Source organism: Amia ocellicauda, chromosome 4 (genome assembly GCF_036373705.1).
Source record: "Amia ocellicauda isolate fAmiCal2 chromosome 4, fAmiCal2.hap1, whole genome shotgun sequence".
NCBI lineage: Eukaryota > Metazoa > Chordata > Actinopteri > Amiiformes > Amiidae > Amia > Amia ocellicauda.
In genome coordinates this window covers 43110709-43122756 of record NC_089853.1, presented here as the reverse complement: position 1 = coordinate 43122756, position 12048 = coordinate 43110709, and the positions used below count along the sequence as shown (strand labels likewise).

Genomic DNA, 12048 nt, shown 5'->3' with positions numbered 1-12048 from the left:
TACCGGGCTGATGGCAGGGTGTCTTGGGTTTGCTGTACATCCTGACAGGTCTGAACACTGGCACTCAGCACAGCACTGCTGAAGCGTGAATGAGTGAAAGCACATTGTCCGGCCTTGGCCTCAATTTCGATCTCCCTTTTTCTCTGCTGTGCTCAAGCCGTTTACCCTAGGGATGAAATGGGAGGTATATAATAGCAGAAACCCACTCTGTGTCTCATTCAGGGGAAAATAGTATTTTTCAAATGCATTGAAAGAGCATAGATGACTTCCAAAGGCTTCAGGTCATATTACTACCATGCTGGACTCCTCTCAGCAACTTCCATGGTTACATTTCATATATAATTATATATTTTTAATTGCTTTTATGCATTTGATTTTCACTGTCTTTCCATTAAATCATTGTGAAGTATAATAATAATAATAATAATAATAATAATAATAATAATAATAATAATAAAATAATAATTGCTGAACCAGTTAAAGATGCATCACAGTTTACAGGTACAAAAACAAATATTAATTTATTAAAAATAATTGCATTTGCACTAATAATTTGTTAAGACCTGATCTTCCCACGATTTCCCCTATAAGATCTCATCTCCTATTATCTTTTCACCAGTTATAATGACACTACACATTTACACCGTCTTTATTTCCCTAAGAGTTTTTTATTTTATAGGCGAGTTTTAAGAGCTTCAACTCCAATTGGAGTGCCATTGTTGACAGGCCTGCTAATGCTATCTGCAGGCAATTATTAGGAACCATATTAAGCCTGTCTGAAGGGAATTGAATTGAGCTCCATTCATCTCCTCTGTCTAATTGTACACAAAGGATCAAGGACAACAGCATTCTAGGACAAACTGTTTCTAGAGGCTAAATAGCTCATGTATTAAATGAACAGTGAGTTCTTGTACATTAAACAGAGTTCAAAACAAGCAACATCAATGGAAAATATAAGGCAAACACACCAGCTTTACAGTACGATTGGAAGTTAATCTTATCTGGTGCAGCTTTGTTTGTTGTTTCAAAAGGCTTGGGCTGAAGTTGGAAAGTTATTTATTGGTTACTTTGTGGTGTTTCATCTCTGAGATATACCAATGCACTTTGGACATTCATTGTTCTCCATGTGATGAAAATAACTAAAAATCGTGTTTGCTGTGTGAGTTTAGTGGAGCCATGCTGGAAATAAAATGGAGGACAATTAGTCCAGATAAGTAAAATCAATTCAATTCAGTGTCTCGGCCCGCCATCCTGCCAGTGACTTTCAGCGATTTTAAATTTCTGAGATGGGATTCTGAGCTGTAAGGGAGTGAGGTAGCGTTTCAAGAAGGCAGCTTTCTGTGACTGCAACACTAAAATGCTTTATGGAGTCCAAGGGCAAATATAGACGAACCAACATTATATTGGAGGTAACCTTGTTAGATTCCCCTGTCAGGATTTCCCTTAAGTGAAGGCTTCTTCAAGGGAAAACAAACAAACAAGCAGCGCATCTTGTTTCTTCCTGTGTGCCTTGGGAGTGGAAGCGAATCCAGAGTTTAGCTTGCAAGTCATCCGTTAGTAAGTAGGTCAGTGACACGAGTTGGAGGTCAAGCCTGATTGCGGTGGGGGTCGTTGTAATTCCCAGTCCCCTAGCGCGAGATTAACACCGCTTTCCACTCCACCTGCTTCTCCCAGCCTCCCTCTCCAGTCAGGCACATTAAGTGGGCAGCCGACTCACACCATCTTTTCGGGGAAAATCATGTTGTGACAACGCATTTATAGACAATCTCTTGTCACGGGGGAATGTTTGGATGTCCCTTTTTTCTTTTTTTCTCCACCGTTTCCACGGACTGTACAAAAGCGAAACATTTAAAGCACAATCAGCGGGGAATTGCTTCTGCGGCTGGAGACAGATCTAAACGCCGTGCGGTTTTCAGGGCTGGATCTGTTCCAGAGCCCGATGAGTGGAGATCTGAGGGTTTTTTTTCCTTCTCGTTCTGCCGTTTCCAGACTTCACTAACTGTCCTTCCCAATGTCATCATAGCTGGGCCCCCATCGGCAGCCCTGCCTCACTTTGAGAAAACTCCCTCTTTAGCATTCCTGCCGCTTGCGTTGACTTCTTTCGGGACCCAGACGAGGTCAGGTTCCATTAGCCTCGAACTCGGCAACACAAACGGTGAAATATTTATCATTAGGCTCCCTAATATTCCGAGGAATAAAAAATCACAGCTGACAGTTTATTAAGGTCATTCATATTTTATAGGGAGCGTTCAATCCGCCGTTACGAGCCGAGCTGCATGGCGTTGCGTTCCATGCTGCATAAACCAAGGTCACATTATATTCCTATCTATAAGCCTTCATTGACCTTCTTTAGTTACGTTACCACTGTGATACAATTTGTAATAAATGATATAAAGTAATCTACACACACACACACACACACACACACACATATATATATATATATATATATATATATATATATATATATATAAATGCATCTGTGCCTTTCTGACATTGCCTGTGTCTCAACCGCGAAGGGGAACTTCTAAGAGAGTTTATGTTGGAAGCCTAAGGGTCTGATTTATATCTGTAATTATTATGTAGACCCTCTGAGTGTTCATGCATCCCAAAGATACATTTCTTCTGTTCTCCCTGTATTTGAAGGGCAAATGTCTACATGAGCAGTTTAATGAGGAGAAAATAAAGCTCCCCATTTTGATTACATTTTTATGCTTTCGGAGGGTAATGGAATGGTAAATTTCCATGATTCCCCAGGTTTTTATGCTTTGCGCTCCAAACCATGTGGATCTGAACACCGCCATCAATTCCGAATTGGAATATCTTTCCATATTTGCATCTGATGTTTGTGGGGTTTTTTTTTAACCAATAAAATAATGTCATTGTGTTATCGTGTCATTGCCGCCCGGTTTCAGCAGTGTGTGATCTTCTCCGCAGGACGAGCTCTGCTGCGGCTCAACGGTGAGAAACTGGAGCGTATGGGGATCGTACAGGAGACCCTGCGCCAGGAGGTCCTACAGCAGGTTCTGCAACTGCAAGTGCGAGAGGAGGTCCGGAACCTGCAGCTGCTCAGTCAAGGTACGGGTCACAGGGCTTCCCAGCACAGCAGACAGTTTGCAACTACAGAGTGTAAGATGTATGGGTAGGGCCGTCCCTGGCTTTGATACAAGTCAATGATTAAATAGTACTGTCTAAAAAACCCTGAAATGGTCCCAAAGATCATACCTCACCACTTCTGTCTATTCTTTATGTACAGGGAGACAATGTGGCAGATATTGACCTTGAGACAAGGCTGTATAGATGCCTGTAGAACATCTGGCAGGATATGCCTGTGCTCATAATTGTATTAGGATGTTTTTGTAGTGTCGTCTCCCTCAGCAGAAACGCACAATCATTACATCAAGGTCAATGCAGGCTTGATGTGTCTTGGAATTGATGCCGAATTTACCACTGAAGCCAACTGCTGGTTCCCACCGACCATTAGGAACAGAGCACTTTGTTTCCGAGGCTAGTTTTTGGGTCTTGTCTGAGAGAAATACAAGGTCAGCCCTATCCGTACTCAAAGAACGTGTCAAGTGGATGTCAAGTAAATGTGTACGCATTAGGGCCGGAGAGAGATTTTTAAGTGTGTGTCTGAAAATGCTATTAATAGCTCAGTGAAAATTTAATTTAACAGTTCAACAGGCTATGACTTTGAGATTGCTAATTGTGTAGCACTATGAAACACCTGAGACTTTGGGAGAATTAAACCTTCCCCGGCACAGATTAAATTGTCTCTGATAGTTGCTATCAGCTGTCTGTTTGCATTTCGCGCCGTGTTGCACTCAGTTTATTACAGGAGCTACAAAGTCAGACTCGGGCAGCGCTGGTGCAATTTTCTTTTTTAATTCTATGCAAGAGCGAGTTTTAGAGTTTGCTAAATGTGGGTTTGGGAAAGCAGGAAAGCAGTGTGTGGTGTTGTTACCAATGCTAGGGGTTAAGCCAGAGGACCACAGAAAATGAAACTGCATGCTTTGAAATCAGTGTAGCTGGTTTCCTGAATTTACCTCAAATCTCCAAATCTCCAGGTCCATATTAGGTACACCTTGGATGGGAAATCACGTCTTGCCAATTAGTACCCCCTCTCAAACATCAACCCATGAAAGGAACATTTTAAACTGTAATTTCACATAATTTGTTCTGCTCAAATAAAACCAATATATTTTACACACGATAAACTTGGTACATCATTTCATGCAAACCCAGCACAGACCCACATATGAAGTTGCATCCTTCATGTTGTGATAATTATACGCCATATTATAAGTGTGAATTCCCTGCCACCCTGTCAGGCAACGACGGCAGCTTCCCAGACATCAGTAACTGTGACTTTGTGCTCCTGACTGTTCAAAGTTGCGGCGCTCTCGATTTATCCCTTGTTGTGTTAAATGCAAGAGAAAGATGGCAGTTGATGGAAGTGCATTCAATATTTTCGGAAGGGTCTATAACTCAAGAGAGGGAGACAGATGGAGTTGCTGTCAGGGCTTGGTTAGGTGTAACGTGACTTACAGTTTCTAGAAGAAGAAATGGAGCATTCGCCTAGCCTATAAACATACACTTCACTAACTCTTATTTCACATGGCAGGACAGGCTCATAAATTTGCCCAACGGCCCAAACATTTTATTTAAAAAAAAAGCCCACTTTTTTCTGTATTAAAATAGTTCCTGTGGATTATATGCAGCACAGTAAAACCAGGCAGCTTTTATAAGCTCAAACGGTGGTGTGTGCAAGATTGGATAATTTATTTATCTAGCTGAAAGTAGCGCTGCTCTCTTTACACAGTGCTGGCGTTCATTATCCTCTCTGGTGTATCGGCACTTTTGTGGCTCCCAGGCTACAGAGCAATTTAGCTGCAAACACAGAGGGCATTTCCATAGTTGTAATTGCTATTCAAATGAAATGCTGTTGCTTGGGAAAACCTGGGAACTATTGTGTTAACATCCACGTAGAGGAGACGATTATGAGAGGAGAGTCCGAGAGGGGAAACTGTTCCATGCTCTTGTTTCTCTGTGTTATAGCTTTTATTTTTTTCAAATATGATCCTTTCCCTTTTGACCAAGTCATGAATGTGATTTAAATTCTTCACTCCACTTTTTTGTAACCATTTCCACTTAGGATTTATTTGCATTTATATTTATTTAACCTTCCTCAGCAAATACAATTGTGGCCCCTGATTGCTTGATCACGCTTTTCTTCATTACACTTTTAAGTACCTTTTTATACTCTGCATTTATTTCCCAAAAGGTTAATCCAAATCCGCTTACAGTTTGCTTATTTCAATTAGCTGATCTGACCCCAATGCCTGATATTCCGGCTGTGTTTTAACTGACGTCTCCCATGTTTTGCTTTTAAACCGAAGATTGAATTTGAAATCTTTTGTGTTACAGTGTAATAAGGGGAATACGTTAGTGTGTTTACAGTGCTGCCTGTTTGGGATGGTGCATTCCAGGAATATGGATTATAGTGGCTGGGGATTTAGTTTGTTTAATCAGTTCTTCTTCTCTGGTGCGTTTCCATACGCTTTCGGTATCAGGAAAAGGCCATAAGGCATTTCGAACATCTGGTGCGGTCACAGGGGAACGGAGCTGTCTTGTAGATTTCTCAGCTCATACACTCCCTCAGTCAAATATCTCTGTGTTTCCAGAAAATCAGCATCTTGCTTGGACTAAAACAGCTGCGCTGGCTGCTTCTGCTGAAGGAACTGATGGTGTTAGCTCCTGTAAAGTAATTACTGAAAAACGAGAGCATGTAATTACTCAGGAAAAAATATTCTGTTTTGGCGAAGCATTTTTTAGTCCGGTTCTACAGAGAGATTAAGAAAGTAATTAAAAATATGGTCTAATATACAGCCCTGTATTGTCTTCTAGTCCTACACAAATGATTTTATCACCAATATAAAAGTTGCCATCATTTGCACTCATTTGTTTACAGTACACAGATAACTTTGTAAAGGTCTAAACAGCAGAGTTTTTTCGATGGATTATAACTTCCCTAATCTCTAAAGATTTTAGATGTCAGTAAAGTTTTTCGATTATTATTTTGTTCCCTTGAATATTCCCTGGATGGCTCAGTTTTGATTTATCTTAAACTCTTTTTAAATTGGAACAAAAATGGAGACCAGCATATATACAAACAAAATAGTGTGACTTCTGCAAACACAGAGACAATGACAGCTTTCCTACAACCCAGAAAGCTAGATATAGATTTTTAATAGACTGTTACAGACGTATCTTTATTCTGCTCAAATAAAGCTGTTGGAGACGTGATTGGTGGATGTGAGGAGATAGACTCCTGAGGAGCAGCCTTTGCGATGTTTATCCCCTCTCTGTTTTCCTGCATTATTTATTCCCTGTCTTCTCTCTTCCCAGCTTCCTTCGGAAACCTTTCTTAGCTCATCCGTCCGTTTGGCAGCCTGCTCTGGCACAATGGATGCCTGATACCTCTGGGAGGAACTGCAGACTCCAGATATCAGAACGGGGAAAATCATGCCCTGAATCGGAAAGGAGGCTTTAGCCAACCAGGGACGGATTCGAACGAACTGCAATTCTGCTTGGTTTAAGATGAACACACTGTCTAGGAGGGATGGACATTGTATAAAAGAGGATTCACAATAACAGCCTGCAATCTCATTTGAACATTATTAGTGAAAATCAAAGGAAAACTCTTTTTTTTTTTACTCCACGGACAGAGCTTTCATCGGCCGAAAATAAGAATAATTTATCTTAGAGTCATCTTAGAGTCCTCACAGACGTGAAATTGTTAAAATGTTGGTGTGCTTTTTCTTTTCCACGTGCTATAGGTTTTCTTTTTTCTTGCAGGTTTGTGTCTCGGAATATATGTGTCTTGAAAACCTGGGGGGTTTCCAAGACACATTGTTGTTTCCTAACTCATCATACTGAATGTGGTTGAATGTCAGTATTCTTCAAATCCAGTCCTCAAGAGTCAGTGTTTCTGGTTTTCATTCCACCTATATGCTCTTAATTAGGTGATTGAACTAATTGAACTCCCATTTCCGGTTTCTAATGGTGGTGATTTCAATAAACTTATAAAACCTGTTAGAGTGTGACAGATGTTGTCTATACAAATTCTCAAAATAAAACACTCTCAGCAGAACAAATAAAAACATTTGGTTGGTAAAGGCATTATAATAATTACTTGTCCCCCCATTATTGAGAGAGCGTCAATTGAAAGCATCACCCCACTTTTCTGTAAGACACGTTCATTTTTAGAAGTTATTTACAAGGTGTACAGGTGAAATTGTCCCACAACTATTTTTTCTATGTCCCCGAACCCTGCTCTACGACTCGACAACCCCACCTCCCTGCCGCTCAACAACACAATGAATGCCCCCCACACACAACTGCATAGAACCAAGGCCACCTGAAATTTTGACAAAACATTTTGATGTAGGGCATTTCTTCCATTCTTGAGAAAGCAATAACTACACAAGCATTAATGCTCCTTCACAACTGTGGTGTCGTGCCCAAGAACATTCTATGGTGACACTATTACTATGTGTACTAAATGTGTTCTCCATTTTTGGTTTCTCTTTGTGCGATGAATCATTCCCCTAAACTATTTTGTGGCTCCAAAGCTGTTTCCAGCATTCTTACTAAGTCTTTGATTGCTGACACATAATAAAGTATAAACCTTTTCATTACTGCACTTGCTCAAATGTGTGCCGTCACACATTGGGTAACATTTCATGAAGTGTATTTCCAAATCAAAATACATGTTGAGCTCTGAATCATTATATTTCACATTTGTTATGTAGTCAACACTATGCTCATGGACTTTTGACTTTAAAATGTTCTAGTTTTCCTACGAGGCAGATACCACTCAGGGGTTGGATATAGTGTGGAAAATTCTATGTCACTGTTGAGTCATTTGCCTATTCTAATACAGCTTTGAAGGATATTGCTCAGTATAACTACAGTATAAGAGTATTCAAACTTATCTAAAAATGTCCTGTTTTGTAGGTAGTTAACAAGATACAAAAGTTATATATATATGTATAAATATATATATAATATAAAATATACAATATATATAAACACACACAATGGAACACTTCCCTGTGTGTTATAAATAGAAGTGTATGTACTTTACTTGCAGATTCAGCATGGAAGTGCTTTCAGAACAAAGCTTGTTTTCCAACCATTTCATTCCTGCTTCCTACATAAAAAACAAACAAACTGTGAGCCATTTTGAAAATCTGAGTTCTGTTCATTTGTTTGTGATGCCGTTACCTTCGGGGAAGATGTCCGGTGGAAGTGACGAACAGTCACTGTTGTAGGAGACAACCTGACGTGTGTGGATTCTGTTTGCTATTCTTCACTTCTTTATTCGACCTCTCCCACAGACTAGCCTTCAGCGTTTTGCCATCTCTGTACATTCACAAGGGCGTCTGATCCTCGGCTGCGCTCGAATCGCGTGGATCTCTCTTCAACAGACTTTGACTGTTTGGAGGTCGGACAGACTGTTACTGCAGATGCACCTTCTCCACAGCTTCACCCACATGGTCTTTCTTTGTAACACTTTTTTTGCAAAAGGGATTTGAATAAAATAAAAAATAAAATGTGTGTAATTACCAGCTGTACAGAAATTAATATAAACAGAAAGGAAAACAGTTGTCTTTTTTAATAAAAAACTAAAATTAGGACCTTCTTTCTGGTTGCGTGTCCTGTGTGCCATGTAGAAATGTTGGTGTTTCGTTTGTTTACTTACAACCTATTATGCTATCTGGAATCTTTATTCATCCTTGCCTCTTAAAATCAGCTTGATATTGATATTTATGTTTTGTTCTTGTTGATGCGTTCACTTGTTTGAGCTGCAAACGAAAAGGTCCCGTCTGGCTGTCCTGGGGCCACATCTTGGTACCTTGATTGCTTGTGACAGCAGTTTAAAGCCACTGCGCATCTGCACTCTGTCCCCAGGTAGTCCTCCCATGGTAGTAGCCACATCTGCGGCAGGAGTGGTGACCGCCAATGCAAAAGTGCAGCCTCTGTTCTTTTTATGATGTCTGTCTTCTCGGAAAAGATGATATTGCATCCCTAGCTTGATTCATAGCAGTCGAGTATATATAAGCCTGGGACTTTCTGCAGACTAAATGAGGTGTAGAAAATCACTCGGGGGAAGCACGGTCAGTCACACACCTGAGGAATCAATCTGAGGAGAATCAAACACTGGCGGACAGGTCTGTGGTACCTAAAGGCCTCTCTCTGCGGAATTGTGCATTGCCTGCTGTGCCTGTGATGAAGGCCGGTCTTTGTAGACCAGGCCAGCTGCAAACGCCTGTGGCACAAACACAAAACCAACTGCATTCCTCCCGAGTGCACGCTTTGAACAGGGCACGATATGACAGTGCTCTCCAGTCTCCTCTATTAGACTCGAGTGTGTTTGCAGCACATCTGCCTCTGAAGAAGTGGACTAAATAGTTGTATTAAAAGCACGGGGCTTTCATACAGAAATAAAGAGAATGTATAGTTTGCCACTTTCCTTTGTCCAATAACTTTTGATGTTGCAGAGTTAATAAGCTGTATTGTGAGTTAAAAGTGTTTGAAAGGCTTGAGTGGGGCCAGGGAGAGACTATGGACTGGCATGCACAGAGAAGCAGAATAATTGAGTCAATTAATGTGCTCTCCCTGTCTAACATTTACATCAATTAAGAATTCGACACAATAAGAGACATTACTTGGAGTTAGACCATTTTGATTCATTCTTGAAATGGAAAAAGGAGCTCACAATGAAGTTTTTCAAGTTTCTAAATACTCTGTTTTTTTTCATATCAATACTATTCATATTTTTGGCAGAGGCAGTGCTATGACCCATGTCACGAAGGCTGCTGTGCTGTATAAAGCAGCTGACAGTTTTTGCATTCATTTGCTCTGGAAAAACAGGCTCAAAATGGGAAAACTTCCAGAGAGCTCAGAAGACTAATGGTCTTCCCAGGAGAGCTTCCTTCCAGCCTCCCCTCCTGAAGCACTGAACTTCCCCTCCACAAGCCCGGGGGCAATTTTCATGATATGACACAGGATACCTACAGAATCTGTAATGAGAAATGCAAAGATTTACGCCTTAAGCAGTCTTTTTTCCCAGGAAACAGGAAGGTATAGCTTCAAGTCTGTGATAAACGTATAAAGGCCCGTAACAGGGCAGAGCCTGTGTTTCCCGGCCTCAGGCAGACACTCTCGTGATCACAAGTAATCATGTCTTTGACCCGCCTCATTTACCTGGGTTATTTATTTCCGTCGAGTCTCTGCTGAACGACTTCTGCGCTACAGAGATCATTATTTCAGTGGCTCAGAACCATTCGTTTCCACTATGCTAAGCACTTGTCTAAATTTCATAGCCGGCCATGCACATTAGAGTTTCAACATCCTCAATTTACATGCATTAAAATTACATTTTCTCCGGGTTTAATCACCGAACTTAACTTTTGCCGAGTGTTTGTCGCATTTCAATCTAAGAAGCTGTGACTGCAAGTGCTGTTTGTTGATTGTATTTGTTTGATTGGCCAGATCTCTGCGTGCAATCCCTTGCTTTTTTCGCCTTTTTGAAAAACAAGATGAAGGACTGTTGTGGACATATTTTTTCACTTGATTCTTAGGGCCATATTCATAAAACTTTAATGTCATTTTACATTTACCATCCCTTCCTTACAAAGTTGAAAAAACAAACACCCAATAGCATACAATAATAAAAAACTATTTCCTTTGCATTAGCACTGTAAAAGATGTATGTGACATGTCTCCAGGTCTTTGTACTTATATCTATTAAGGCGCTACCCAGCTTTAGTTTCTTCTAAAAATGTTATTCCTATAACACATATAATAGAATAGTTGTAACTTGTGGAACCACAACAAAAAAAAAAACACCTTTTCCGTTTTTCTCCAACCCCTCATAAAATCAGCTCTAAGTGATTGCCTGAGTGAGACTCGGGAGCCCAGAGGCATTGTGGTTTCCCAGCAAAGGGTGGATGTTTGAAGTTTGTTGGAAGAAGAGACACAAATCTATAACTCAGTGTGACAGCTATGCTTCGGCTCTCTGCGATTTATGAAACACATTTCACTCATTATTGGCATGTGTGTAATGATGTTAGATAGACAACAGATAATTGCTGAAAGTTAGGAGGAAGACGGCGCGTTGTATTATGAGAGATTAACGATCTATTCCCTGTTGTTTCTGCTTCACATTGTACATCCCACTCCCCCTGGGCCAGTTTTCTCCCTGTGTGAGAGAGTGAGACAGTAGCAAACGTATCACACACACACACACACACACACACACAGCGTCAAACTCTTCACACACACATACACAATTGTCATCGGGCTTCTGTAGGTTAATGTAGCACAACACACTAAACAGTACAACACAAAGGTGTCCTCTGCATGTCACCGGCTGCAACAGGCAGATGCTGGCGAACGTTTCAATGCGGCCATCGAAGAGACGCCGAGCACAACATTTCTCAAAGACTTACAGAAGCTCTCCCCTTTTACAGGAGAAAAGTAGGCCGTGGGTCTGTAGTTTTGTTCTCGAGTACGAAGCCATCAAATTGAAGGAGGATGCCATTGTGCTGTTTTGAAAAGCTCACTTTGTATTGTCGGTGACTTTTATCGCCATTAGGGGACTGTTTTTTGTTTTTCTATAGAGCTTTACAGTTTATTTCCATTTTTGTATGATGTTGCTCTGATGTTAGGATTGAACTGAAAAGGACTTTGTGATATTTTGTTTTGCTACAGTATGTATGATAATATTCATATTCTTAATCATAATCATAGTAATAATCATAGTCATAATGGCTCCTGAGCAGAGGGTTGTGGGTTCAGTCCCAGGTGGGGGCACTGCTGTGGTACCCCTGCGTCAGGTACTTTGCCTAGATTGCGCCAATAAAACCCCAGCTGCGTAATTTCATGTAAAATAATAATGTGATATATTGTCATAATTGTAAGTTGCCCTGGATAAGGGTGTCTGCTAAGAAATGTAATGATTGTTGTTATTATATAAAT

The 12048-nt window shown here is 40.6% G+C and overlaps 1 protein-coding gene across 1 annotated transcript in view; it reads left to right on the top strand.

Moving 5' to 3' along the window:
- Positions 1-7095, top strand: part of LOC136748544 (sterile alpha motif domain-containing protein 10) — a 39010-nt gene extending 31915 nt beyond the window's left edge. Inside the window, exons 4-5 of the mRNA XM_066702397.1 lie at positions 2938-3078; positions 6409-7095. Of these exons, the coding sequence (XP_066558494.1) occupies positions 2938-3078; positions 6409-6431 (164 nt within the window). The 3' untranslated portion in view covers positions 6432-7095. The remainder of the gene's footprint in view (positions 1-2937; positions 3079-6408) is intronic.
- The last annotated feature ends 4953 nt before the right edge of the window (positions 7096-12048 follow it).